The sequence below is a fragment of the Meleagris gallopavo genome, chromosome 10 (genome assembly GCF_905368555.1).
Source record: "Meleagris gallopavo chromosome 10, MGAL_WU_HG_1.1, whole genome shotgun sequence".
Taxonomy (NCBI): domain Eukaryota; kingdom Metazoa; phylum Chordata; class Aves; order Galliformes; family Phasianidae; genus Meleagris; species Meleagris gallopavo.
Genome location: NC_139413.1, coordinates 12929698 through 12955962, shown reverse-complemented (window position 1 = coordinate 12955962; position 26265 = coordinate 12929698). Strand labels below are relative to the sequence as shown.

The following is a 26265-nucleotide window of genomic DNA, read 5'->3' as shown; positions in this document are numbered from 1 at the left end:
AGGAAGCTCAGGGGAGACCTTATCACTCTTTACAGCTCCTGAATGGAGGCTGTAGCAGTGTGGGGGCTGGCCTTTTCTCCCAGGTCGCAGAGACAAGATGAGAGATGATGGCCTTAAGTTGTGCCAGGGGAGGTTTACGTTGGATATTAGGAGAAACTTATTCTTGGAAAGAGTGGTGAGATATTGGAGCAGGCTGCCTAGGGAGACGGTGCAGTCACAGAAAAGGGTAGACATGAGGTTTAGTGGGCCTTAATGATTCTGTGATTGGTGTTTGTGCTACTGTTAATAAAGCATTCACTTGCAATAGACTTCTTAAATATGTATATTGTTTAAACTGAAACATAACTTGCAGAGATCCCCTCACTTTCCCCATTTTTGTCTGTTTAGTCTCTCTGCTTCAAGTCTCTTTCTGTTTGGATAATAAATGCCAAACATCTCCTTTAGCTTTGTTCCTCGGGTAGGAGCAAAGATAGCAAAAGCATGCACAAAACTAATGCTATCAGTCAACAAATAAATCTTTTTAAATATGTGCAAAGTTAAAGTCCATCGGTGGTATGACTAAACGTAGAATTGCTTATTTTTGTTACGTGCATATTTTGGTCTGGTCCACTAACTGGACTGCAGAATGTGCTAAACATTCTTTTATTGAATATAGAGAGGTAGGAAAAAGAAGGCAAGACAATAATTGTGAAATTTTGCACTGTGAAACATAGAATTTAAATAATCATGTTGGCAAAGGCCCATTTTTCTGTATCGCATGACACTTTCTCTTTGTTCTCCATTACCCTGCAGTGCAAGGTGAAAATGCAGATGAAAAATGCAGTCCAAAGGCATTCCAGTAAAAGCTACTGGTGTGCCTGTCCCTTATTAAGCTGTTTTCTGCAAGATGACTTACCTTCTATTGACTTCAACAGGGACTGGTCATGAGACTATCATTATGCTATAGGGAAGTCTGGTGATAAAAAGGAAGTTGCATCCAAGTTCCAGAAAGGCCTAGGTTCAAATTGTGTTGCAGATAACCAGAATGGCTTGCTGCTTTCTTTTCTGGATCCCCACCTGCCTTCTGGAACAATCATTTATTGGTGTCATATCCAGCCTCAGCATGGGCCAGCAACAAGAGAGGAGTAGCAAAGTGCAGAATGAGCCAATGTTTCTTCAAACACTTTACATGGTGCTTTCTTGTGCTCTGACTGACTGTGGCCAAGTACTAGCAGTCTTCTAAATTCTGTGACCACCAGATGTAGAGTAAGGTTATAGTTTAGTTTTGTTTAAATGTGAAAGGCTTTGCTTTCTGTTGTAAAATTTCAGGTTTTTTTTCCTGTCCCAAAATACAGACACTCTCCAGTGCCATACTCTGCTGACAAATAAGCTTTGTTTAACTTGTCTTTGTGTTCATCACATGTAAGCCATCCTTCGTTCACACAGCATTATTAAATGAATGAAAGCTGGAACGATAACAAAAAACTAATGTCCTAGGGAATGGGTATCTTAAACACTACATTCAACGGCCAGTTCATAAACTTTCAGATTAATTTCAGGAAATCAGGGGTAGATTAAATGTTGTACATTATTCTTAGAGCTGAGAAGTCTCTAATACATACCTCAATGATCAAAACTCTTGCTTCGTGGCTGGTGACGTCCCTTCTTTGACTGAAAGGGAAGACTGCCTGTGTTCAGACTAACAGCAAATACAATACAGGGATGGTATTAACTCATTCTGCTCTGATCTTCACAACTCAGAGAGTAGTTTTACAACCAACTGTAGGAAACACACATGAAAAGAATTGCATTGTTTATCCCTGATATACTGCCTTAGGTTTTTATCTAACATTGGCTATTTTACATTTCAAATCTGCAAAATAAGTTGTAAAGCAAAGAAATAATCTTTTAAGCTTCTTTTCTAATCTAGAATCAACTTTTCTCCCATATAATTATTTTATTGCAGTCCAACTGGTTCTCCTCTTTTATTTCCCCCCTCTTTCTTTCTAAAATAAAATTAACCTGTTTTTAATGCATATGCAATATATGTTCTCCCTGAGAAGACAACCAGGTAAAAAGTGAAACAACTCTGAGTATTTAATGCTTGTCAACTAATGCATATCTAGATAAAACTATCTGATAACTGAAACTCATTTTAAATTTGGCTTCCAGGCTTGGACTCAGTGAAGGAATTTTTGTATGCCTTCTGTTCTCTTCTGAATTTTTGCCAGTTTTGATGATGATATTTCCATAAAGTCATATTTGTTTTCTTTGAAGAATGTATTTGTTCCCTATTTTGCTTTAGATCCACAAGATACTGCTTTCCTCTTTCAGAAATAGGGAAAGAAGAGGTAACAGATTTTACTTCAAACTCTGTCACGTATGTAACATGAACATATTTGCCTCAAAGTTAGTATTTAAGGGAAAAAATGATTCACAGCAAAACCTCAGAAGCTAAACATTAGGAATTCAGTCAGGAACTTCTAAGTTTGTGAAGCAGGCCATCAGAAGTTTTTTTTGTGTTTCACTGCTGGGAGCAGGAAGAATGCAGTTTTCCTTCAGAACAATGACAGTTTGACCGTACCCACCTACTACAAACAAAAGATAAGAGCTATTCAATAACAAAACCACGGCTTACTTGCTCTCCACTGTGCTTTTGCAGAGAACTAGCGGTTACATGAGATGATCTTTTCAAGGAAAAGTTAATCTGGTTGATAACAGACTTTTCTTTACCAGAATTAAAGCCAGGAACTCTTTTCTACATTCTGTCCCCTATAGTTAGAAATGCAGTCTCTTGTTGCAGGCTTTCATCAAAGTTAGGCTGTGATGCATTCAGTTCTGAGCTGTCCTAAGTAGTTCTAGCTGCCTTAACTTTACAAAGTGTTGCACCATTCCTAACACAAGTTCTTACTCTGACTTAATGTAACCTGCAGAAGTTTCCTTAACTCAAGTTGGCAACTGATTCCATAAGGAAAATAGTGACAAATACAAGGAAGTAAGTACTATCCCCCTCTCTCATACCCTCATACGTGAGCTGATTATTCAGGTTAAAAACTAGTTTAAATTCTCTATTTTGACTAGAATTTCCAGATTGATCAAACTGAGTAAATAACTTGGGCAAACACAGGCAGAGATCCTTTTGGCTTTGCTCTCCTTAAGGCTGCCAGTAAAGCTAGGGGAACAATGTCTCCCCAAGGCTGAAGATCAGACAGCTTCACATCACAAGGCATGGAGCAGTTCAGTTTTTCAGAAGACACTCTTGTGAAGAAATCAACTGCTACTTTCTGAGCTTTTACAAGGGAGGTAACAAGTCCAAGCAGGCAAGTGATCCTTAAAGTAATTGCTGTACAGGTGACAGGTGAAAGAAAATCTTTGGAACTCTCTGGTGTTCAATGCCAAACTCATGAAATTTATGAATCCACGGTTTGAAAGCACACCAAACTCCCAAATCCTGCACCAAGCAGGGCTGTAAGGGGCAGTACAGCAGCCGGAGATGCTCCCACCCAGGGCAAAATCCAGAGCAGAGTGAAGGATGGGATCTGTTCTGCTCTACTCTAACAGAAGCAGCCTGTGAATGCAGAGCTGCCTGAGCCGGGCCTGTGTTTGTGTGCTTGGCCCAGGAGCCTGCCTTGCTGCCAGGCCAGCGGGCGTCTTGGGGCGGATGTAGAGCATGAATGGGAGCATTCATTGCCTTTCTCTTCTCGTGCTTCTCTAAGCCTTGGGGCGTGATGCTGTACCACTGCCCTAACCAGGGATAGAGGAAGGGGCTGCCTCTATCCTCCTTCCCCTCTACTCCAGTTCCCTTGCAAAACTAAAAGCAAGGTTCAGCCCAGAGAGGGCTAATCAAAAATAAAGTACCATTAGTCATAATAAAGTCCAGCATATCTCAAATTTACTGAACTATCTGCAACTAGGCAGAAAGTCCTGATAAGACTCCCAGTTTGGGAGAGAAAAAAGACATTAAGCAGGTCGCAATCACTTTAGTCAGGTCATTTTCAAGGACTCTAATATGTACTGTACATAGATTCCTTCCCACATGTTCTTAAGCTATTAAATGCTCCTTAATGTCAGACACAATCTGGGGTAAAACCCACGTAAAGTGTCTGTTCTGAACTCACATGTGCCCACATCAATGGACTCTCGTTGTGCCTCTCCCACTACTAAGGAGCTTGTTGGACAGGTTGTAAGGGCTGGTTTCCCGCAGGGCCTCACAATAGCAATTTTCAGCATAATGTCTTCCAAAAAGCAAAATATTCCTATAACTCCTGTTTCCTGACAGCGGACCTACATTTTCTCCTCAGCTAAATGCCATTCCCTGCCCAAGTAATGGCTGCAACTTTTCTGACATCCAACTGAGATGGGGTTCCTTCCATCTGTGATGGTATGAGGGGCTTGCTACAATGGCTCTGTGAGGCAGCCTTGCTTTTTCCCTGAGATTTTTGCTTTGTGTATGTTTCTGTAGCCAGACACATAGCTCTGTGTGTGCACAGATGACAGATGTGTTTATATTGCTTTAGAGGTAGAACAGTATGTAGAGCTACATTTCGTTGGACTAATGTGAAATATTAAAGTAGGCTTTCACACGCTTAGCTCCAACAAAACCTGTTTTAAAAATAGTTCCTATGTATAGTACCATTTTCCATAACAAAATCTTAGGAGCATTTCATACTGATGAAAGTAAGGTGCTTAAAACGTGAAAACAGAATATTCTGAAAGACAAATTCACTGTGTGAGGTAAAGGGAAGAGAATCTCTGTTCTTCCACCTACAACAGACAGTAACACTTTTTTCCTCTATATATTAGAACCCAAACCAGTTCAATTCTCCCAAGTGACAGTTTGTTTTCTGTGATATAAACCTGATAGGGACTTTGTTGTGTAGGCTTTGAAGAAAGTGCTTCTTACATCCATAAATGCTGTGCCTGTAGCATGACACTTGTCACCTTTTTATTTAAGGGCCGGGCAAAAAATTTTCAGAAGGTGTGCTACAGATTATAAAAGACAGTTTTGACAGGCCCAGAGGAAAAGTGATACTGGTTGAATGCTTTGGGGGGGGGAAGGAGGGCTTGGAAGACTGTAGAGCACAAACTGTCAAGTAGCCAACTTAATATAACTGTTTCCTTTATACTCTAAGGATTCACAAGGGACTTCGCTGCTAGCATACAGGAAATCAAGTCTGTTGTGCTAGAACAAGACTTTGTTTCTTACAATTTAGAAAACTACACAAAGTTTCCTTACAGGAAATGTTACAATTCATACAAATTTCCATATTTATTTGTAGACAAAAATTGCTATTCACATAGCAGGAAAACTAGATGAAAGCAGAAACAGCATAGACTTACTGCCATTATGGGTATTGGTGCACAGACCTTCATGATGGTGATAAATACAACTACACAAAAGTGTACTGTAATGTAGAGATATCTTTATTACCATCTGTTTTTCCAGTACAGGCCTAATTTTTAATAGGAATCTTTGAAAATAAATTATGTTACACTAATGAATTTCTTCAGTGAGGAGCCTTAAGAGTTTATTTTAGGTAAAGCCTGTCCTCTGTTATACTATTCGACCAAGATAAACTGACTTAGGATATTTTTCCTTCAGTGCAGGCCATTGAACAATGAAGTAATCCGAAAAATAGTAAAGAATTTTTCCAGACAGGGATAAAGTTTCCACGCGGCAGATGCTTTCTACGTACACAATGATTGCTCTTTTCATTCCTAGAAGCCCAAGAAGAAGAGCAGATATACAGACAGGAACACATGTTCCCGGTCCATTGCACAATATCTAAAAGAGATGAAACATTTTACAAAATGAAACATTATTTTTTTCATATGGTTAAGAATTAAAACTGTACGCATTCTTTTAATACTACGTTTACACCCCCATCCCCTGTAAAAAAAAAAAAAATAAAAAAATTCCAAAGATAGTTAAAATAAACAGAAGAGGCAATTGAATACATTAAAAAAAAAGGAGTGGGTTCGAGGGGGAGGTGTAATCCAAAGGCATTATTTCTAAGTAGCTGCCAAAAAATATCTTCTTTCATTACATGTCAAGGAAGAGGAGAAGAGTTCTGAAATGGTACAGCCCATTTCTAGGAAGGAAGCAGAAAGAACTCCTGGACTCCTGGATATATACTTACAGCTTTGTGCTGTATCACTCACAAGATTTGTTCCAGATTAAGGCATAATAAGGCCAAATAAATTTAATTAAGATTATTAAACCTGGCATTCAATTATGAACTTCTTGAACTTTGGCTTAAGTCAGCAAAACACTTAAAAGAGTTAGAAAAAAATGTGCTAATAAATTAGGATCTTCATCAAAACCTGCTAGTTGATAGGCACAATCAGATTATTTCTTTCTTTCTTTAAGCATACGTTAGTATTCACCTACATGCCTTTCTTATGTATACTTATTTCTAGGTATATGTCACATATTTGTAGCAGAGGATCTCAAATTCACTTAAAAATATTAAGAACAAAATAAAGTGGTCTTTCAAACTTAGACATTGGTAAACTGACAAAAATCTTGCTTAAAACTAAAAGCTTTAAAGCAGGATATGCATTATGTGCACTACTTGAGAATCAAAACTTATTTCAGGCAAGGAATTTCTTACTAAATTTAACAGCTACCATGTAATCAATACTTTTCTGCACAGCTGGGGGGTATGTGGAAATAAAGAGCTCTTTTACAAATCATGGCCCTCTACCCTATGAACTTACATTTTTGTTCCAAGTTCACCAGCTTGTGAAAAATATTATATTAGTAGGGAGGGAAAAGAAAAACATCAGAATTTCTGTATCAGGGCTGTAGTGAATATTTCAGAATGCTTCCTTTCCTGCTTTGTGGCAAGATCCCAGTGACAAGCTGGCTGACAGCACCTTGCCTCAGTGAAATGCAGGCACTTCTGATACTGCCAAGTTCCAGACCTGACTGCAAATACTGTCCTTTGCCTGTGAGATGGGCCCAGAAATTTAGCCTGGGGAAGTGATGACCATGATGTAAAGTTTTCTTATCAGAATCAACAGAACTGAATATTGTATGTGAAGTTATTCTGATTTTATTGTTGCTCTTAATTGAACTATTTATTCACCCAAGACTCGCTGAGTTGCCTGGCAGTCCCTCTGAAACAACGCACTGTCTACTGTTCTAATCTTGAAATGCTTGTATAAGAAAATCACAAATACTTGCGTAAGAAAATTCCACAGTGTAACTTTAATGTCAACAATCATATAGCTAAGAAGTGAATAAGCTGAACACATCCAATTTGCATACAACATTTCTGAAATGAGAATAATAAACTGGTTTCAAACCTCCCCTGCTGAACTTGCTTTCAAGTAAATCCATGCTGGAGCTTAAAAGCATACTCTACAATCTGCTGAGAACGAAAATCTGGGTCTTATATATATTTGGCATGGCAAATAAGGACATGAACCAACCACACTCTGCCTTTTAGCATTTCAAAGAAACTGTTCCATACCTGTGAACTAAACCATGTATTTTGCCCTATTTCTTGCCAAGTTTGATTAATTTGCTCTGATGTTGATCCTGTTACTGGTATACAGCTACTGATACCTAAATTTAAGCATGTTTGGGTAATAGCATTTGTTAATAATTGCATTCTTTAGTAATAGCATTTGTTACTGTAGACATAGGCACATGAATCAACCTGGAGTGTTTTTGGGAGTTCACAGAGCAAGAAAAACATCAGGGTTTTTGCTGCAGAACTATGCTGTTTCAGGCAAATATATAAGAAGAACTGAAACAGTTAAAAAAAAAAAAAGTATTTACTGCTTTTTCTTGTAAGTTAAATATTCCGTCTGACTATTGTTTTCACGTTCAAGATTCTACTTTAAATAGACAGATAAAAATGCATACCACTGCTAAACAGAAAATCCCTTATCCTCTCCTTGAGTAGAGCTACGTGCAGTACCAACACTGGCTTGTTCTTGCTGCTGCCCCACACCTTTCCCTGCTGCATTACGCTCCCATCCCCTCCCTTGTCCTTCCCTCACTGTCTGCACTCTGCTCAGCCATGGAGATGCCTTCACCCATTCTTTCTTCCTTCATCTTTTTGCTTTCCATGCTCTTCTCCCTCTGCAGCCCTGCTCTCAGGCAGACCATCTCCTGGGCTTGCACTGGCTCACCCTGGCTGTCTAAAGCAACAACAGTTTCCCATTGCTCCCTTACTTTCCATCATCTGACACAAAAAGTAACATTAGGATTCAGGTCTGGTAGAAATTCTAACATTCTCCTTGTCTCAGAAGCTGAGGGTGGTAAAACAGGTTTTATAAAAGCCAAATTATTATAATAATGGTCTTTATCAACATACTGTGCCATACACTTCACCTTCTCTAGGCTTTTTGACGTTTGGTATTCTTGTCTCTGGGTGAACACACACAAAACTAAATATTGGAATGAATTCAAACTAAGCGTACTTAGAAAAAACAGTGTAACCAAATAATATTTAAATAGGTCTGTCTGCTAATCTATGTAGATCTGTAGACCACATTGAGATGGTGTTTTTGCTTTGCTGAGGTAAGAGCCAGAAAAGAAAAGATCAAAATGAAAATCACAATGAAACCTCTTCACTGCATATGTTTTTTGATATGACAATTTACATCTCCTACTAGCTGTTAAGAAGTTATAATCCGCTTCTCAGATGCCCTTTGATTTGCAGAAAACTATTTTCACAGGGAAAAGGATCAGAAAAATTATGGAGTTTCTAAAATAATCTGTAATAAAACATTATCTGACCATAGCTCTTAAGTCCTCTGCTCCTTCCTCTTCCACACGTACCCCTTCAAACAAGATGGAGCACTTGTGACAGGATCTCTGCATGCATAATGTCCATAAGGTACCCCGGCTATGATGCTCACATTCTAAAATTCTCTGTCTTAGGAATCCTCCCCTGAAACAGACTGGTATAAACCTGCTGAACTCTATGGACAAATAGATCTCTATCTGACTTAAGGGTCGTGATCTTTAAGTCAGAACTATGAATCAACCTTTCTCATCATTAAAAATTAACCTTCAGTCAACCCTAAGAGACATGTCATACTGGAACAATCAGAGCTGCAAACCCTTCCAAAAATCTTGTCTGGCCAGTTCTGCTTACACCCTCTCACAGTCACCAGGAAGAGCCAACAGCATTCCCACTGCTTGCAATTCAGCATCAGATGCTCATCAGTAGATATACAGGAGGAACTTCTGAGAAAATAGCATGTATGTTCTAAGGAAGAAGAACCACTGCAGATCTGTGCAGATCTGAAAGGAGAAGGGCCTCTCCAAGGTCAATCTGGAAATTCAGGGCAAGTGTTTCCCAATATCTATTTACTTTAGCTACAAGGCTGCATGTAGAATATTTGCATTACATGAGATATGTCTCTAAAGACATCTCATTTACTTGGTTCAGCGTCCCTCAAAGAGGCACAGAAAAAGAGGAGAAAATTGTCAGACAATTTTTGTGTGGCTTTTGTGACTTGAGCTGCAAGAGCCCAAGGACTTCCTTGGCCACTGGCCTACCTCAAGCCAACAAGCTGCATGGAATCACTGCAGACGCCAGCACAGCAGCTCTCTTTACACCTTTTGCATTCACCTTTAATATAAAGAAGTTTCCAGATAACTCTTAAACAGGCTGCCTGGCATCACAGCAAGGCCTGTAAGCTAACGTCTATATACCACAATCCTCACGTGGTTCAACATAAGCAGTCTTCTGAATGGTAAACAAATCAATCTGCTTATTAGTGGAGGCTTGTAAGTAAAGGGTCAGTATATAACATTTATACTTAGTGACTCGATACAACTGACTTCATATTCATCACTTTCACATGAAAATGGAATCGTTCTTGCCTTTGTATTTCAGATATTTTCTACAGCTGCTAAAAGAAAAGAAGCTAAGCCGACAGGCTGGCACGTGGGGAACTCTGGCACACGGCACCAGTGCAGATAAAAACTTCTTTAGAGCTGGTGAATGCAGCACTGTAGCAGAGTGACATTTACCAGCTAAAACACTGAAATACAGCTTCACTGGGACTAAATGTCAGGCCACTGGTTAAAAACAAAACCAAGAAAAGCAGAAAACTTGCAGTTTTTCATGTAAATATGTAAACATATATTTGCTGTATATCCTTAATGGACAAGCATTTGACTACTGCGTGTATTCCCAGATTAAAATAATCAATTAGACCTCCCTGCTGCTCTGGTAATGCCCTTTCCTAACCACACTAAGAAGTCTGAGAAAAGGATGTGGTTGGTGAAGACAGCTAATCAAAGAGGCAAAGGAGAGCAGAATGATACAGGATTGACCCAAATCGGGTTATTGTATGATCTTTGTTTATCTGTGCAACAAAAGAGACCTACTTTTTTAATAAAGTAAGGAAAAAAAAATTACAACATAAGAAAAATTAGATATTTTATGCTCCCTAGAAAGAAATGTAGGACTAAAAATGGTTACTTATAAATTCCGTTTTCTTCATATTTTTGCTAGACTGCTAAAACTCATCTTTTGTTGTAAATACTTCATTTAAACAGCTTATTAACATTTGGGAACAGAAAGTAATGGTTCAGGCTGTGAAAGGCCAGAAGATATCTCTGAGGTTTGTCAGAAAGGTCAAGGAAATCTAAACAGCCATTCCTGATATTTTAAGGAAGGAAAGGGAAAAGGAAAGGAATTAAAAAAAAAAAAAAAGAAGGAAAACAGGGGAGAAAGAGAGGAAATGAGAAACTGGTTTGAATGACAATTGAAAAGCAGTCGACACAGAAGACAAAGGAGTTTTAAAACATGACCATACTGCAATGTACTCATAGAACAGATTTGTGAAATAAGCTTTTCTATTTGCAAATAAGACTTTATTTAAAAACACACAAATAATTAAATTTCTCTCTCAAGAGGAAGGAGCATAAATCATTCTTGCTCATCTCTGAGGAACAGCTTGAACCATCTACAGATGTGACAAAGCTCTTTGGCCAAGGCTATTGCCTGCAGACCCTTGATTCGGACACTGATTTCTACAAGTTTCCCACTTCACTGTAGAATGCAAATTCTGGCTTTGGAATGGGATTTCAAACATCAGCAAGAAGATGTACCAACTAGAGAAAGCTGCTAAAAGGCAAGTCAAGTCATCTGTGCATTTTCATTTTAACTGCATGTTCTTAGTTGATGACAGACACCCAAATGTTGTGTTGTCGATAGTCTGACTTGCATAACAAAAATAAATAATGAAGCTCCTTAGCAACTTATAATGTATAAAACCTTGGGAGAATCAGCTTTAGAAAACCCTCAAGACAAGGACAGACAAAAAAGCAAGCCTTTCACAAACTCAGTAGAAATAACAATAAATAAACACAATTCAGTGAGACACAAATACAGAACTCTAACAGGGGCAGAATGCACTGTCTTGATACAAAGAAATCTCCTTCAGGAAACTGCAAATCTGACCATAGAATAACTTGAAGGATCTCTCAGAAACAAAGGAAACAGAGCAGAAAGAATGGTTACAATGACAGGGAAACCAAACAGTCAGACTTAGTGAAAATGCAAAGGTCCTTGGACTCTGAAGGGAAAACTACAAGAAAAACCATAATAACAATCTTATTTTTACATATGGTCCAGTGTTGAATATTTAAGGAGTTTATTCCCTGTTACGAATTCAGAGTGTAATAAATGTATTTGTGGGTGTTTTGTTTGGGGGGGGGGAGGGGGGAGTTAAATGTTTCCTGTGGCACAAGAAGTAGAATCTACAATTAATTCATTTGTACTGCCATGCAAATTATAGAATCTCACAAGCTTACCACCACTTGCTTGTTTTTAGTACCATCTTACTGTATTGAAAAATCCACATTTATGTACTGTAAAGTACTCAGCTGAACAATTTCTTACTTCATCTACAGAAGTACCAAGCAGCTACATAGGTAGGTGTAATGCAGCTTCTTGTCTCAGCTGTGTTACCTTGCCCTGCCTGAAGACCCTCAGGGACCTGATTCAACTCACCTGGAGCCTGTGAGAAACACAACTGAGTGCACTGGCTGTGCTGCAGCTCTCTCAATATTTGATACTCTTTTAATGAAAAAATTAATAAAAAGTATTGGTGAACAAATATTTCAGCTTTTAATTGTAAATATATTTACACTATGAGCCTAAGATTGAGCTGCAAGCCTGATGAGCCGAGAAACTTGGGTTGTACTCATGGCTCTGCTGTGGATTCAGCATGAGATTTAGTATATGATGCTTTCTCTTACATTGGTAATTTCTATCTTACCACCAGAAAAACAATCATTTACTTCTCAGAGAGGATGCATCAAGATTCCTGTATATCCCTTTCACTGAAGTTCTCCAGGTATGGTAAGAATTGCTTTTATGAGCATGCATTTGTATGGGTGGCTAACACAGAAAAACTGTGACTTTTTCATAGCAAGCAACTCTAAAAGGTTTTAAAAAATCAACTGTTAGTGTATGTGGAGGTATTGCAGGTATGACAGCAATCAGATATTCTAGAAAATGTATGTTTATTTATGTCATGGTTTCATGATTTTTGGTTATCAGTATTCCACATCATAACATCATGTAATGCACTGGGGGTTTGACTGCTGATGCTCAAGTTCCGGGTGCCTGATAACCAAAAATCATGAAACCATGACAATTTAGTAATCACAAAGGGGAAAAAAAAAAGAAAGAAATGTTAGAATTTAAAGGAAAAAGGGAAAAACTACTAAGCTTAATGTAAGTATGAGAGAAGGAGCATCCTTGTTCAGTCTTCTCCTATTTCAACCGTTTTACATGTCTGAAAATTCAAGGTTTGAACCTCAAGGAATACTACCTTAGTATTTTAAATCTTTTTCAATTTTTTTTGTTTTTTGTTTTTTTTTTTTTAAGCAGGATCCTTTTCCAATAATTCCTTGCTATTACTGTTATTGATGGGGGGAGAAGAAAGTCACTTTCCATTTGAATACTATAAAGGTCAGTGAAAAACTTACTAGTTTATTCCTTTACAAGAATGAAAATACTACTCTGTTCACCTTCCCCTGCAAACTGTAAAAAAAAAAAAAAAAAACCAGCTAAAATTTCACACTATTTCCTGTTTATCTGTACCTACAGAACACAGACTAGGACAAAAAATCTACATGTGTAGTTTGGTGTAAAACAGGCAATTAAAGTAGAATGAATTATACCTGGATACACTTTTATCTTCTACTCTCTCAATCATGTGAATGATCATGAGTACAAAAGATAGTTACAGTTCTCTATAGCAAGAGCTTGTGTTCAAGCTAATCAGTGGCTACAGCCTATAGAACTGCAAGGAAAATATTTATCGTCCACTTCTGGGCATTTTATTGCTAAATTCCATTGTTATTATCACATAATATCCACAGTAGGTGAGAGGCTCTTCAGAACAAGCAGAGACTTGTGTAGTTCTGCAAGCAGATTACCTAACTAGGATAAATCAGACCAGTGAATACCAGAATGGGAGAGAGATGTGGAAGAGTAATGACTTAAATTAGAATGTGCAGTTGGTTTCCTAATGTGCAGTATCTTTTCTCTGCTTTGATGGGAGTATTATTTTCATCACAGACTAAAAAAAGTTGGAGAAAACGAGACAGAAATCCTAGCTGGGATTTTCTCTAGGGGAGAAAAGCAGTAGTTTCTTGAAAGACTATGGACCAAATCCACAACAGGATTTAATTATGACAGCACTAGGTATCATCACTTCTGCCTTCTAGGCGCTCAGTTGCCTGGCTCCAAGTTCTCAGCCACTGTACTCAGAAGCAGGGAGCCCAGATGATGCGTTTCATGTCAATCTTGGTGCATAAAGCAGTTTCTGGATCTTAGCAGAGCTCGAGAATGTGGCTACTTGATACTGTCAAGATGTAAATAACTCAAGTCTGCTTCTGGGTGTGCCTAAGGGCTTAACTGTTGGAAAGAAAGATAACTTGGGTCAAGAAAAGCCTCTGGAGTTAGGCACAACAGCCTGGGGAAGAAAGTGTTAGAATCAAGATTTAGATGCATGTAGAGATGTGCAAGTTTGACTTCTTTTTTTTTTAAATGAAGCTAATTTTAAGCTTAACCATCCTGTATTTCAGACCAAAGGTGGCAGGTCCATAAATGGAAAAAAAAGGTTTCTGGAGAAGTAATTTCCACCCACATATGATGCTTCTGTAGATACACGGAAGCAGAACGGGACATGTGAGCACAGTGTATTACTTAGATAGTTGTCATGCATAAAATAAAAATAACAGAACCAATCAATTGAAAATAATAATGAAGGACAGGTAAGAAAGTTGTACTAATACCCAAGTCTGTTGGAATGTTTGTGTTGGTTATTACAGCTTTAATTCAACAACAAGACTGTCAGTGAGACCAGACAACATCATTATCTCTGTCTGGAGCCTGCGTGAAGAAACAGTGACAGAAGTGACACTCAAAAGAAAACGAGAGAAGAATAGAAGGTTGCTTAAAAAAGAACAAGATCACAACGGCAGACGCAGACCAGAGAATAAACTCCCTGCCTACATTACCATGGAATGGGTCTGTGGTTTATTGCCACTACTGCTAAATTAATGGGAAGTAAAATTCTGACTTTGCGTAGAAGTTGCTCATAATGCAACTCAGCAAAGCGTTTTTGCCAAGTAAGTGAAATAGCAGTTACCAAGCCACACCTTCAGCTACAAACGGTGAGTACTAAGTGTCTTTCAGCAAGCCAGTGCTCTAAGCATTGCCTGAGTGTCAGCCTGACAAAGATCTTGGTCAGAGAGCCACGACAGATATTTCTAACCTTTTAGAATCTATTTAAAAGTAAGGGCATAACTCATCTCCTCATATAGAAAAATACTGCTTATTATAGTAGATTGCTTCTACTTGGAAACAGTCCCAAGATTAGATTCAACCATACATACTGCTAACTGACCTAACATGAGCCTTTAATTGCAAATATCAACGTGTCTTTCATTAGCCAAGCATTCATTTAATTAGAACTTGAAGTATGTGTTTTAAGTTAGCTAAAACTATTTTCAATGCACATTAATATCTTTGAGGCTACTGCAATACTAATTGCACTTGCTATAGCAAGAATCTACATGAAACACCTGCCTGAAATCTCAATTTTTACTGCTATTGCTGTCACCCCTCTGAAATACAGTGTGTATAAGCATGTGCAACTGGCAGTCACAGGAGGCAGAGCGACAAGCTGGCGTAAAGTTGGTAACTTGAACGGTTTTAGATGTCTCTGAGTGTTCAGCAGAGGGTAATTCTATGTTGTGGCTACAGGGTAGCTGTACACAGCATACATGATACAAGGCGGAGGGGGAAATTAAATTCATATTCATTAACACTGAGAAGTTAAACAGATTTGGACTGCTCAACTTTGTTTTCTTTTTAGAATATACAGCTTATATCACTGACAGTGTTAATCTGATATTCTTGCTCTTGCCCGCTTTGATTGTTTTGATCTTAGAAGAACAATAGTAGATCAGACAGTGTAAAATCGGTCTGGTCTAAAAGAATTATAAGCAGGGGAGAAGGATTCAGTATACAAAAGAATGTACCAGATAGTCTTAATACTGCATTACACAAAGTTCGCTTGTTGTGAAGTGAATAGAGAAAAAAATGCCACCACCCAGATTTTGTAGTTTTCCACCAAGTTCCAATAAGAACCGTGATATACGGGACAATAACTTATTATTTGCCATAGTAATTTGTTGAAGTGCTGTGAACTTAAGACATTCTGGGCAGAGCGCAAAGAACGGAACGTCTTAGTTAAATGAAATAATGATCTCCTTTCACATAGCATACTGTGAACACTTCTGTAACAACTTGAGAAACTCGTTGCAGTGATTTTAACCAGTCTGGGGACCAGGCGTGTGTAATGGGATGTGCAGGCCTCACATGAGTCATACAAGAATTGGTAGGCTGCTGGAAGCATAATCAGCTGTGCAGATTTCAGGCTTCTATAAAGTTTAAAAGGGAGAGTCCCATTCAGCTGACAGCTGGTGGGAGGGAGACAGCACAGCTTGCTGTACTTGCTGTGCAAATGTAAACTTCTTACTAGAGACTTCCCACGGGAAGGAGGCTCTAAAGTGGAAGGACCGCCTTCTCTGCCTGGATTAACCCCAGCTTTTCCAAATAGCAGTGGGCTGAAAATATCTGCTTATCTCAGGCCCTGTAGAGTACTGAAGCAGCAAACGTAGGATGTGCAGTGCGGTAAAGAATGGACCTATGGAGCTTCACGTAGCATTTCTACACAATTTCAATACACTGAAGGAGCCAAGCTCTGACCCAATAAGCATACACCCCACCTGTGGCTGAAAATGAGGGCTGGGTGCAATCTCTGGACAGTATTCTATCATGTGGTGCACCTGTAGCCCTTGTTTTCAGCTTAAATTTCAGGTATGCCAGAGTAACTGGAATGACCGTGTGCCAGCTAAAGGGCTAGATCACCTGAAGACCTGCTTTCAGGGCTGGCAAATCTCAGACACAATAAGGACAATGGTTCTGTGAGCAACAAGAAAACTGAAGACTGGGACCTTCTGAACTACTGACTGTAAGCATATCATAGTAAGACTGTAGCATTATCCCCTCTTGGACATCAAATAATCTACACAAGATCCAATAATTTTCTCTGTCTTTGGGGAAATCTCAGTGTGGCTTGTCTACTTTCCTGTAACTGCTTGAGAAGGATTTGCATCTTTCCCTAGATAGCAGATCTTCTAACCCTTCACTTTGGTTTTAAGTTTCTTCTCAACCTTTCTCTCAGTGAAGGCAATAAAAATCACTCTTCTCTGACCAGCTGCCTGTTTTCATGGTAGGAGTTTGCAGTCTTTGTAGCTATGATTGCACATTAAATCTGGCTGTGGATGACGGTGTTACGAGTTTTTTGTGGGGGAAAGAAGGTGTAGACAGAGTGTGCTGGCAGAAGCCTTGCTTTCCTGGAATTTCAGGCCTCTGCACAGGAAGCCTATGTAAGGTTGACATGTTGTAAAAACTGCCCAGCATAGACGTGCCTGCAAAACATTTTGACACCTATATTTCTGGAGTTCTGTATTTGGCTTTAAGAACATAAGACAATCATCACTTCTGACGTCTTAATTTTGTTACTTGGTTTAATATCTCTAAAGGGATTTAACTTTGCAGAGTGCAGATGCTCATAACTCAGAAATGGGCCTCTTGAAGATGATCTCAAACTGCACAACTAAACTAACTTTACATTTCTTAAACTCTCTGGAGGCCCGCTTTAAGTGTGGGTCAAGTCCTGCAAGACAGTAAAGGTCTCTTGGAAGATGTTTAGTTCTTTCTGAACTCACTGTCTTGAAGAAGAGTTAGATGAAACTGTTTTCTTATGCAAAGTTAACTAAGAAGCTTTGCCAGAAGATTTTGAGAGATACAAAGGGAACGTAGTGCTTAAGTGAATAAATGCATACGAAGTAACTTCTGTGCAGCTAGGTTTGTGTTTCCCCCTTACAGCTCTTTTGGCTTGATAGATAAGCTTGGGTTGGCATAGTTAACATATCTGCTACAAATCTTGCCTTTGTGCACTTAAAAGGTTTCAGCTCCTTTTGCAGTACTTCTCTTATCCTGCATTCCTTGCGCTGAAACTGCAACACTTATTCTTTTCCCTAGATTTTGGGTGTCTGGAGAAGAGTTCATTCGAAGGATTGAGCCTGTGTTCTTCAAACTTGCAAATGTTCCTGACAAGCCTAAAAACAAGTGTAAGGATTTGGGGACCACATATACATACAAATGAATTAGAAGCAATTCAAATGCATCATTTCCTCCTGCAGTTCAAGAAAGAATGGTCTCCTTGACTGAAAATATACAGTACCTGTAAGCTCTGCTGTTTAAAATGATGAAGCTCTCAGCATGATGTAATCGTGTGCTTGTTTCTAAACTCAGCATTGATTTCCAGGCCAAAAGTTTTAGATGGATCTTGTAAACTCCACCCTTTCTAGGTCTTTATTAATCATTTACATTCTGCCATGAGCGGGGGAGAACATTTTCCTCTAAAGGCGATTAAATATTAAGAGTTGTTTTGCATATCATACAGAATCTTTTCACTGGTAATGGTGAAGCATTTCAATTCCTGTATCACTTTACTTTGATAAGTGTTTTAAAATCTTTATAGCTTTCTGACTTAGTATGTTTTAAAGAATTCCTAGACTATGAGATACATACACAAGTATCTTGTAGTAGAGTATACAAGTAGTATACAAGCTACTCTGAAGCGGCATAAAGCTAAAGATACTTCTGATAATGGCAGTACCAGCTGCTGTCATGGGCAATGATGGTACCTGGCAAAAAAATCCTCCTCTTCAGCCCACTTTTAATCGTGGATAAAGAATCTTAGGACAGAATTTTGAACTAGTGGTTTCCTTAAAGACTGCAATGGTCTTAAGTCTTACAGGGCTTGATAAAATGTATTCTTAATTCTATGAGGACAAGTGTTTTATGGAAGCATTTGGCTTTCACTTTAAATTCCTCCCATAAACAAAAGAACCACAGAATTACATTTGTAATTTCCTGCTCCTACAATGTATCCTGTTGACACTTTTGATAATACAATAAAGCTACAGAGTGGGATTTTCCAGTTTCTTTTGCAATATTTGGTTTTAGAAACATATATATATATATATATATATATATATATATAAAATGAAACCAGTGGCATAGCAAAGCAATTCCTAAACATTTTATGCCTTTTAATTATAAACTGTCTGCTTCATGTAAACATCCCTCTACTATTTCCCCCTGAAAATGAAAAATCACTGTAAAGAAAAGTAACCCGTCCCCTCCTTCCTCCCAACTTTATCTCCAGTTTCCAAAACAACTTTGGAAAACAAGGACTGGAAAGAAGCTACTTCTGTTGTTCTGCACATTAAACTGCTCTAAAATCGAGGAAGCAAGGAGTTTTTGATCTTATAGGAGCTGACCGATATTACTGAAACTGATGAGATCAAATTATTCACAGCAGCTTCTCTAAATTTTCAAAATAGCTCAAATACATTTGAGCCTCTTTATAAATCGCCATACAGTTCACAGTTGGAGCTAAAACATTCTGTGTACAAACATCCTTTGTGTGTGTATATATGTTGCTACTAAATTATGCAAAATAACTTGTAATTGCACAAGTTCATACAGGTTTCACCGAAATATTATATTTGAAAAACACATTAAAACAGTCATTTGAAATTCTGATAAAATCTCTTTTTAACCATGAGCTTGGATATCTGATACCTTAATATGACAAACTCAGCAGAAGGTCAGCTTTCACTGAAGTTTTACTTAAAGAATTGTAGGACTTAAACCTGTGAGTCCAACGTGTGACCTTTTGAGAGCTGCATTAATACAAAACTTTATTGATCCGATATGTCATATTACTTTATTTCTATAATCTGACAAACCTGAATTCTGACCCAATTAAGCGTGTGGAATGCTTAAAAATATATTTTGTAATTAGCACGGGATTGCAGTTTTGTGAGCAGCTTGAAAAGATTACCGAAAGTGAGAGGAATCTGGTTGCCACTGTGGCAATGATGTTTTTGTCATCAGATGAGATAATTAATTGTCAGTCAGCCAAAGACTAAGTAAATATGCGTGTAGCTGAAAAGTCTATGCAAACAGAAGAACTGAATCTGTACATATTCCTTCTGCTCTGAACCTGTCTGTTCCAGACTGGTCATACCATTTCAGGAGTGAAACCAGCTGACAGTATAACCAGGTTTTCAGGCAGAGTTTGTGCTGTTGCAATCCTGAAGAGATACGATCAAGTACCTGCAACCTTGTTTGAGCTAGCTTTGCCAGCATTAATAAGGGAGGGACAAGCTCCCTGGTGTTACCTGAAAACTCTGAGAAGGGAGACTGGTATTTGCTAATCTAATTCACAAAAACTGCAACCTATTCTGTTTCTTGGTATATGGCAACTATTCTTTCAGCTTTTAAAATAAAAAAAATGTATGGCCTGTAAAATGTACATCTAAGCAAATATATGAGATACAATCTGCAATGACTGGGTATTCCAAACGCTTTTGTGATTAGATTATTAAGTTCTTAGCAAATTAAAATTTACCTACCAAATCTGGTTTCAGTCTGTACGTCAAAGGAAGGGAATAAAGTATGGAGTATGCGGTTGTTACCACGGAGGAGGTCCAAGACTGTCTAACCTCACGGCTTCTGGGAATGCGATCAAGGGTGAACTGGAAGAGAGCACGATGGAGCTGAATTGTTATTTCTCGAAGAATGTTCTTGTTCCTTCTATTGAGTTATTAGACCTGTCTGTGCCAACATTTTTTTAATTTTTAAGTCTAGCATGGAAATGTTTGGGTAGATGCCTTATTCAGTATTGTGCTTAGCACTCCTGGTGATGAGGTTAAACGAAATACTAGAACTATATATCAATTTTTTGAATCGTTTCTAATGTTACTTTAAAACATTCCTAACTTCAAAAACAATTCGGCTGGAGCAATTCGTCTGCTGTACGTTAACTTAGTGCCCCTCCTAGCGGCCACCGAGACACGTTCCCAGGTTTCAGAAGCCACGGTCCAAATTAGGTGGCTCTCTTCTATTACTTGCTTCGATTCTATGTGGATTTACATTGTAGAAAATATAACAACGTTTCTCAATTAATGTCTGGTGCATACTGTTAAAAATCTAACAGCAGATATCTCTGTCCTTTAAATGAGTACTCAGTAATTATTCAGAAGAATATAAAGATGCATACACAAAATGCAAAATATTTGCCTAAAGAAACAAGAATAACATCATTATAGAAAAAAATAAGTTTAAGAAATGTTTTTTCTTTGTTCTTTTCCTAGAAAAAGGTAAAGATCTTTCACTGTGTGTAACGGGTATCAAATTAACAAAATACAGATGTTTTTTGTTTGTCTGAGAACGCCGTGTAGTCAGGCTAGTCAGGCTTCCTGTGCTCTTCTCAAGTGACACAGAGAAATCCCACTTAAAAATTATTGCTGCAGCAGAGGTCAGTCCTGATGCCAATTAAATTTTTTATTGTTTAGATGAAAAATAAATACATTACAGTGCACTCTCCAGTGATACTGATGTTGTTTAGGTCTGGACGTAGTCACTAACTTCCTTCACATGGGACACAGATCACTACTGCTCTGGCAGAACTCATATAGAGAGTGAGAGACTCTAAATATTACTATAAGCACTCCCCATATAAAACTCCCCATTTACTGCAAATGCAACGTTTCTAAGTAAAAGAGCTTAGTCCTAGTGATTTGTGACCAAGAGTGTTACCAATAGCTGTACATGAAATACAAACTACATATCAGTCCTGAATAGCAGTAGCTGAGGGCTTTATTACACACAGTGGAAAGAATTAAACACAAAACCTTACAAAGGCAGAATATTAAACTAACTTTCTTAACTGAAATCTTGTTTCATTGCAATAAAGTTTTTTAATTGTAATAATGTTATTACCAGATGCCATTAACAGATGTTACAAACTTGTTGTTTTGCTCTATTTGAGGTGTTGAAACTGACTGCATTAGTATGATGACAAAATACAGAAAAACAAACATGCCCCCTGCTCTCTACTCAACAGGATTCTCTCTCTTTTTCAAAGGTTTGAAACAGATCAGATGATGAAAAGAAATGCTCTTAAGTGGAGTTTAGACTTTTGTGTGGTATTACATCCTGCAATAAATATATATGAAAAGGTAGTTTTAGGCAGATCAAGCCTGAGTGGAACTATTCAGATGCTCCCTTTCACCGTAAGAATGGTGTTAAATAGTTAATTTGCCAAAGTCCTGTACATAATTTTCTTCGTGATAAGCAACTGATTTCAGCAAAACTTGGAAGGAACCCCAAATAGTATCAAAGTAGCAATTTACAGGTAGCATTCAAGTAAACATCAAACTGATTTCATCTGTACTCTTCAAAATACACCTCTGAAACTTTTCATTCTGCGGTCCATATTACATGTTGGAACTTCAGCCCATGTGTCAGTCAATTATTGAATATTAAGCTGGGGAAGAAAAATGGAATTTTGTTTAAAAGCTACTGCCAGGTGTTTCTGCAATCCCTGTCTCTCATCTAATGGAACACTGTTAGTATTCTGAACAAAGACCACTCCTGCATCTTTTCTTGGAAAACTGCACAGCGTGTACGCAGTATCAGACATAGACAAGCTGTGCTCCTATCTTCTGTGGTCTCATACTATTGCATTTCTTTTTCAGCACTTCTGTAATGGAGTCAGAGACCTTGCTGTTGTTTGAGGACAAACGTGCCAGACTGGGAATTCAATAATGGTTGATGGAGTACTGTAATTTTAAAACCAGTAATGTAGTCTTTACCTAATTAACAGTACTGTTTTGCAAGCATGCAGAGAAAAGTTGATGAAAAATCACCCCTGCTATAAATTATTACAGTATCCTCAACTGAACATTCCACAGACCTTCCAAATAACCTGGCTTTATGCAGTCCCTTTTCATGCTGAGGAACAAGATTTCCTATCATGATAACTTTCATGATACATGGGAACACAGAGTAGCATATATGATCAAATTACACGAAGGCTAGTGAATCAGGCTCCTCTTCTCAGACACGATGAATGGGAGTATAAGATCCTGTGAAGAATGTGCGTTCTTCAGTCTATATATCTAAGTTCTCTTTCTGCTGCTAGACTAGGTCATTGAGAGCTCAAGTATGTTCTCTGTGCTGAGTGGAGGTAACCTGGGTATCAGCTGTGGCAGCAACCAAATACAACAGCTGTGATTATGGGGTAGAGAGAAGAGAAAGGTAAGTGATAGTGGGACCAGAGATGTCATAAAGAGGTTTTTTTTATTTTCTTTTCCAAAAGATTTAGTGGGTAGAGGTGCAGCATTTTGTTTCTTGTAAGGAAGATGTTGCTTCTGGCTTCCTTTCCCTCTCCCTGAATTCTCTAGCTTTTAGAATTGGGATGAGCCATACATCAAAAAGAGAAATTGGTTATATTTGTGGGTCTTTTACGCAGTAATTTGCTAAATGAATACACTGACTTTCTCTTCAATCATCATTATAACCTGTCTTCTGTTCAGTTCTTAGTTCTGGAAAATATACTTCCTTGACAAGAAGAGGAAGAGAATGACTGTAGATTGAAGCTGTCAGAGTATTCCCCTTTGTTGACTCAAAACTACAAGAAGCCACTAACACATTATTTTTAAATGCATACGATGCATACGTATTCCAGCAGTCAGTGCCAAAATATGTTTTGGCTAAGAGCATACTCTGAAAGTTAGCAAATGTATGTGATAGGCACGTGACCTTTGCTTTCCAAATTCATCTTCTATTTTTGCTCTGAATGTTTTTCCTCAGTGGAAAAAGAATGGCCAAAATAAAGAGAGCATCTGCTGTGCAGACAGCAAACTCAGATGCGGCCAACTATGTTCCTCTGGCTTTCAGCGCTCAAGGAAAATATAACTACATGATGTGTTAGAAGTTGGAGGGAGTCAGAACGTGAAGTTGCTTGGCAAAACTAAGTATACAAGTGGAAAAAATGCATAACCTTTTAAAACTCAAAATATTTTTAAGAAATGTAATGACCTAGGTTTGGACATTTTTCAGGTAAGTGAATTGGGAGTTCAGCATTCACTCAGGTGATCAGTCAGAAAGCTACTGGCAGTAAGATGTATTACCTTCTTTTTAAACACCTCTCTAACTAACGCTCAGTTTTAAAACCATATCAAATCACAGTTCAGAAACACACAAGAGGAATACAATTCCAAGTACATTTTTTTTAGATAAAGCATTTTAGAAAACACTTATCTCAAAAACAATTTCACCAAGGGAAAAGGCCAAACTGAAAAACACAAAAAACAGCAAACCACCATATTTCTGTCTCCATACTTTTATATCTACAAGCAACACGTCTAACTCATTTACAAAACCAAAAGAAACTTATTCTTAGTGTGCTTTTCTTAAGCAATAGATTCCCTTCTTTCTATAGTTACTTTCATTACAATTACGCTTCCCCATTGTTTTTTATCAATTATAACATTGACCAGAGGTAAAGATCATTTCAAAACTAAGTAAGGTGGCAGTAAATGGCATTGGTTATTTTCAGGTATTTTGCATTTTCAGGGTCTATCTAGTTCAGCATTAATCAACTGTGTTTATTTGGCTCACTTTTAGCAACCTAAGAAATGGTATATACAGAGTGGCACTTCAGCTGAACTTCAGTGGCAGTGATTATCAATCACTAGAAAATCAAAAGCACATGTTGATCTTAAAAATAACCTTTTAAAGAACTTCTTCCAAATTGCCTTGAATTAGAACGTCACACTAAGATCAAATTATCTTACAAAAATATACTTAACAATTTACCTGGGAATTGGAGAACCTTTCAGCCCTTTTTTGTTCGAAAGAACGTATTTTAGCTTCACTCATCTTATCAGAGTCTGCAAGAATATAACATCTAGGAGAGTATGACTCTGACAAACAACTGAGCAATCTCAGGATTTCTGTTGTGTGCCCTCCTGCAAAAACAAAATATGCTGCTGTTAGTATATGAAATATTTTGTAATTTTCAAATTTTTCAGCTGAATTAGTCACTTTTACTTTTAAAGCTTATTAGTACTAATAATATTGGTAACACTCTTCTAAAATGATAAGACTCAATTAAAAGATGATTGAGTAACACGAAGGCAATTCAGTTCCCAGTCAGCTAAACTGATGGAAGTGTTTCAGTTAAATGAGATCACACATAAATGAGATGTTTAATGTCCTGTACATGATGTAAAATTAATTTGGAAGTTGCACTGTAGTCCATATTAAAAAACCACACCCTAGTGCGACTGTCCAAATAAAACTGCACGAGAGCTCACTCGTGGCTGCGCTGTGGAGCAGAGACTGAGCACACTGAGTGCAGGCAGAATTCAGGGACTGCGCTATCCCAGCTTGTAATGTTGAAAACACGCTGGCAATGATTTCTGAAGCTAAGCCAGGGTAAAAGCTGAGTGCCAGGACACAAACAGTCTGGTCCCAGCCAAAGGCTTCACCTACCGCCCTTGAATGGGTGTTGACAACCTTCTAACTGCAAGGTCACTTTGTTCAGGAGCTGAACAGGCAGTAAACCAAAGAGAAGGGGAGACTGTACTCTTGCTATGGCGTAGGGCTGATCTTTTCACCTGTTTGGTTTCCAGAACTGAAGCTATGTGAATAACCGTAACACTGAAGTGGGGAGGGGGTCACCTGGGGATCAGTTTGGCTAGATCAGAACACCAAGCCCTGAAATATGTGTATGGCCATTTACTAGGTCTGTTACCTTTGATTCTGCCAGAAGCTGCAGACCAAAATCATGAACTGAATGTATTCCTGCTATCTCGGGTTGCATTTCATCAGCCTCCTAAGAGACCTTCGCTTTCAAAGACAGGTGTTCTGAGCTGGCAAACATCTGACGAGCACGGAGCCACGCTGCTGGGCTGGCACAGAAATGTGGCACCTTCCTGCGTGATCTATGCAGTGTTTTACAAACACTGGAGGGCTTTTCTCTGCAGCAACGGCTTATTGAAGCCTTCAATAATTTCAGTGCAACCTTCCAAGTATTTCCAAGAGCAGGAGATTCTGAATTCAAAAAAGTCTCGAACAATTGATAATGACATAATGTTGGTCAGTATTCTGGCAGCAGCACGACAGCAGGGTTAGTTCCTCACCGTCAGTGTGAAACGCGCGCAATGCTGAGGAGATGAGCCCGAGGCTGCTCTGGCCACATCCGCTGCCAGTTTTCAGGGAAATCTAATTTATTGGAGGGAACGGACCGTTCAGCAGCCCGGGGGAGGTAATCGAGGTGCAGCCGCAGAACTCGAGGGGCGAAGAGGCGGGCCGGGCTGGGGTCTGTCTGCCGCTCCTCACAGCGGCGCGCCGCGACTGCAGCTCCCGGCGTGCACTGCGGCACAACGCCAGCCCCGCGTTCGGCCTCGCGCCGCGCTGCGTGCCGGGAGCCGTAGTTCCCGCGCCCGCCGCGAGCTCCCCGAGCAGCGCCTCACTCACCGGAGCCGGCCACCACCAGCAGCCTGAGAGGGGCCGTTCGCCGTCCGCGGCGTCTCCTCGCCAGGAGCGCCCAGGGGACGAGCAGCAAGGGCAGCAGCAGGAGGAGGAAGGCCGCGGTGCCGAACGGGAGCGAAGGCTGCATGGCGGCACCCGCCGCCCCGCGGGGAAGCGCCTCCTGGCAGACGGCGGCCGGCGCGGCCCAAACCTCCCCGCGGCCGCACGAGAGCCGGGGGGGCGGCGGGGCGCCGAGGCGGAGCGGGGCCGGGTGCCGGCAGGGGCGGCGCGTGCGGGCGGCGGGGGCTGACCCGGCGCT

General features: G+C 39.2%; 1 protein-coding gene across 1 annotated transcript; it reads right to left on the bottom strand.

Annotated features, from left to right (window-relative positions):
• Window positions 1–5382: 5382 nt before the first annotated feature.
• Window positions 5383–26094, bottom strand: ALG14 (ALG14 UDP-N-acetylglucosaminyltransferase subunit). Its single transcript, XM_085231888.1, has 4 exons — window positions 25953–26094; window positions 24288–24439; window positions 20036–20158; window positions 5383–5764 (listed from the first exon to the last, which is right to left on the bottom strand). The coding sequence occupies exons 1-4, from the start codon at window positions 26092–26094 to the stop codon at window positions 5534–5536; spliced, it is 648 nt and encodes a 215-aa protein (XP_085088014.1). The 3' UTR covers window positions 5383–5533.
• Window positions 26095–26265: the final 171 nt, after the last annotated feature.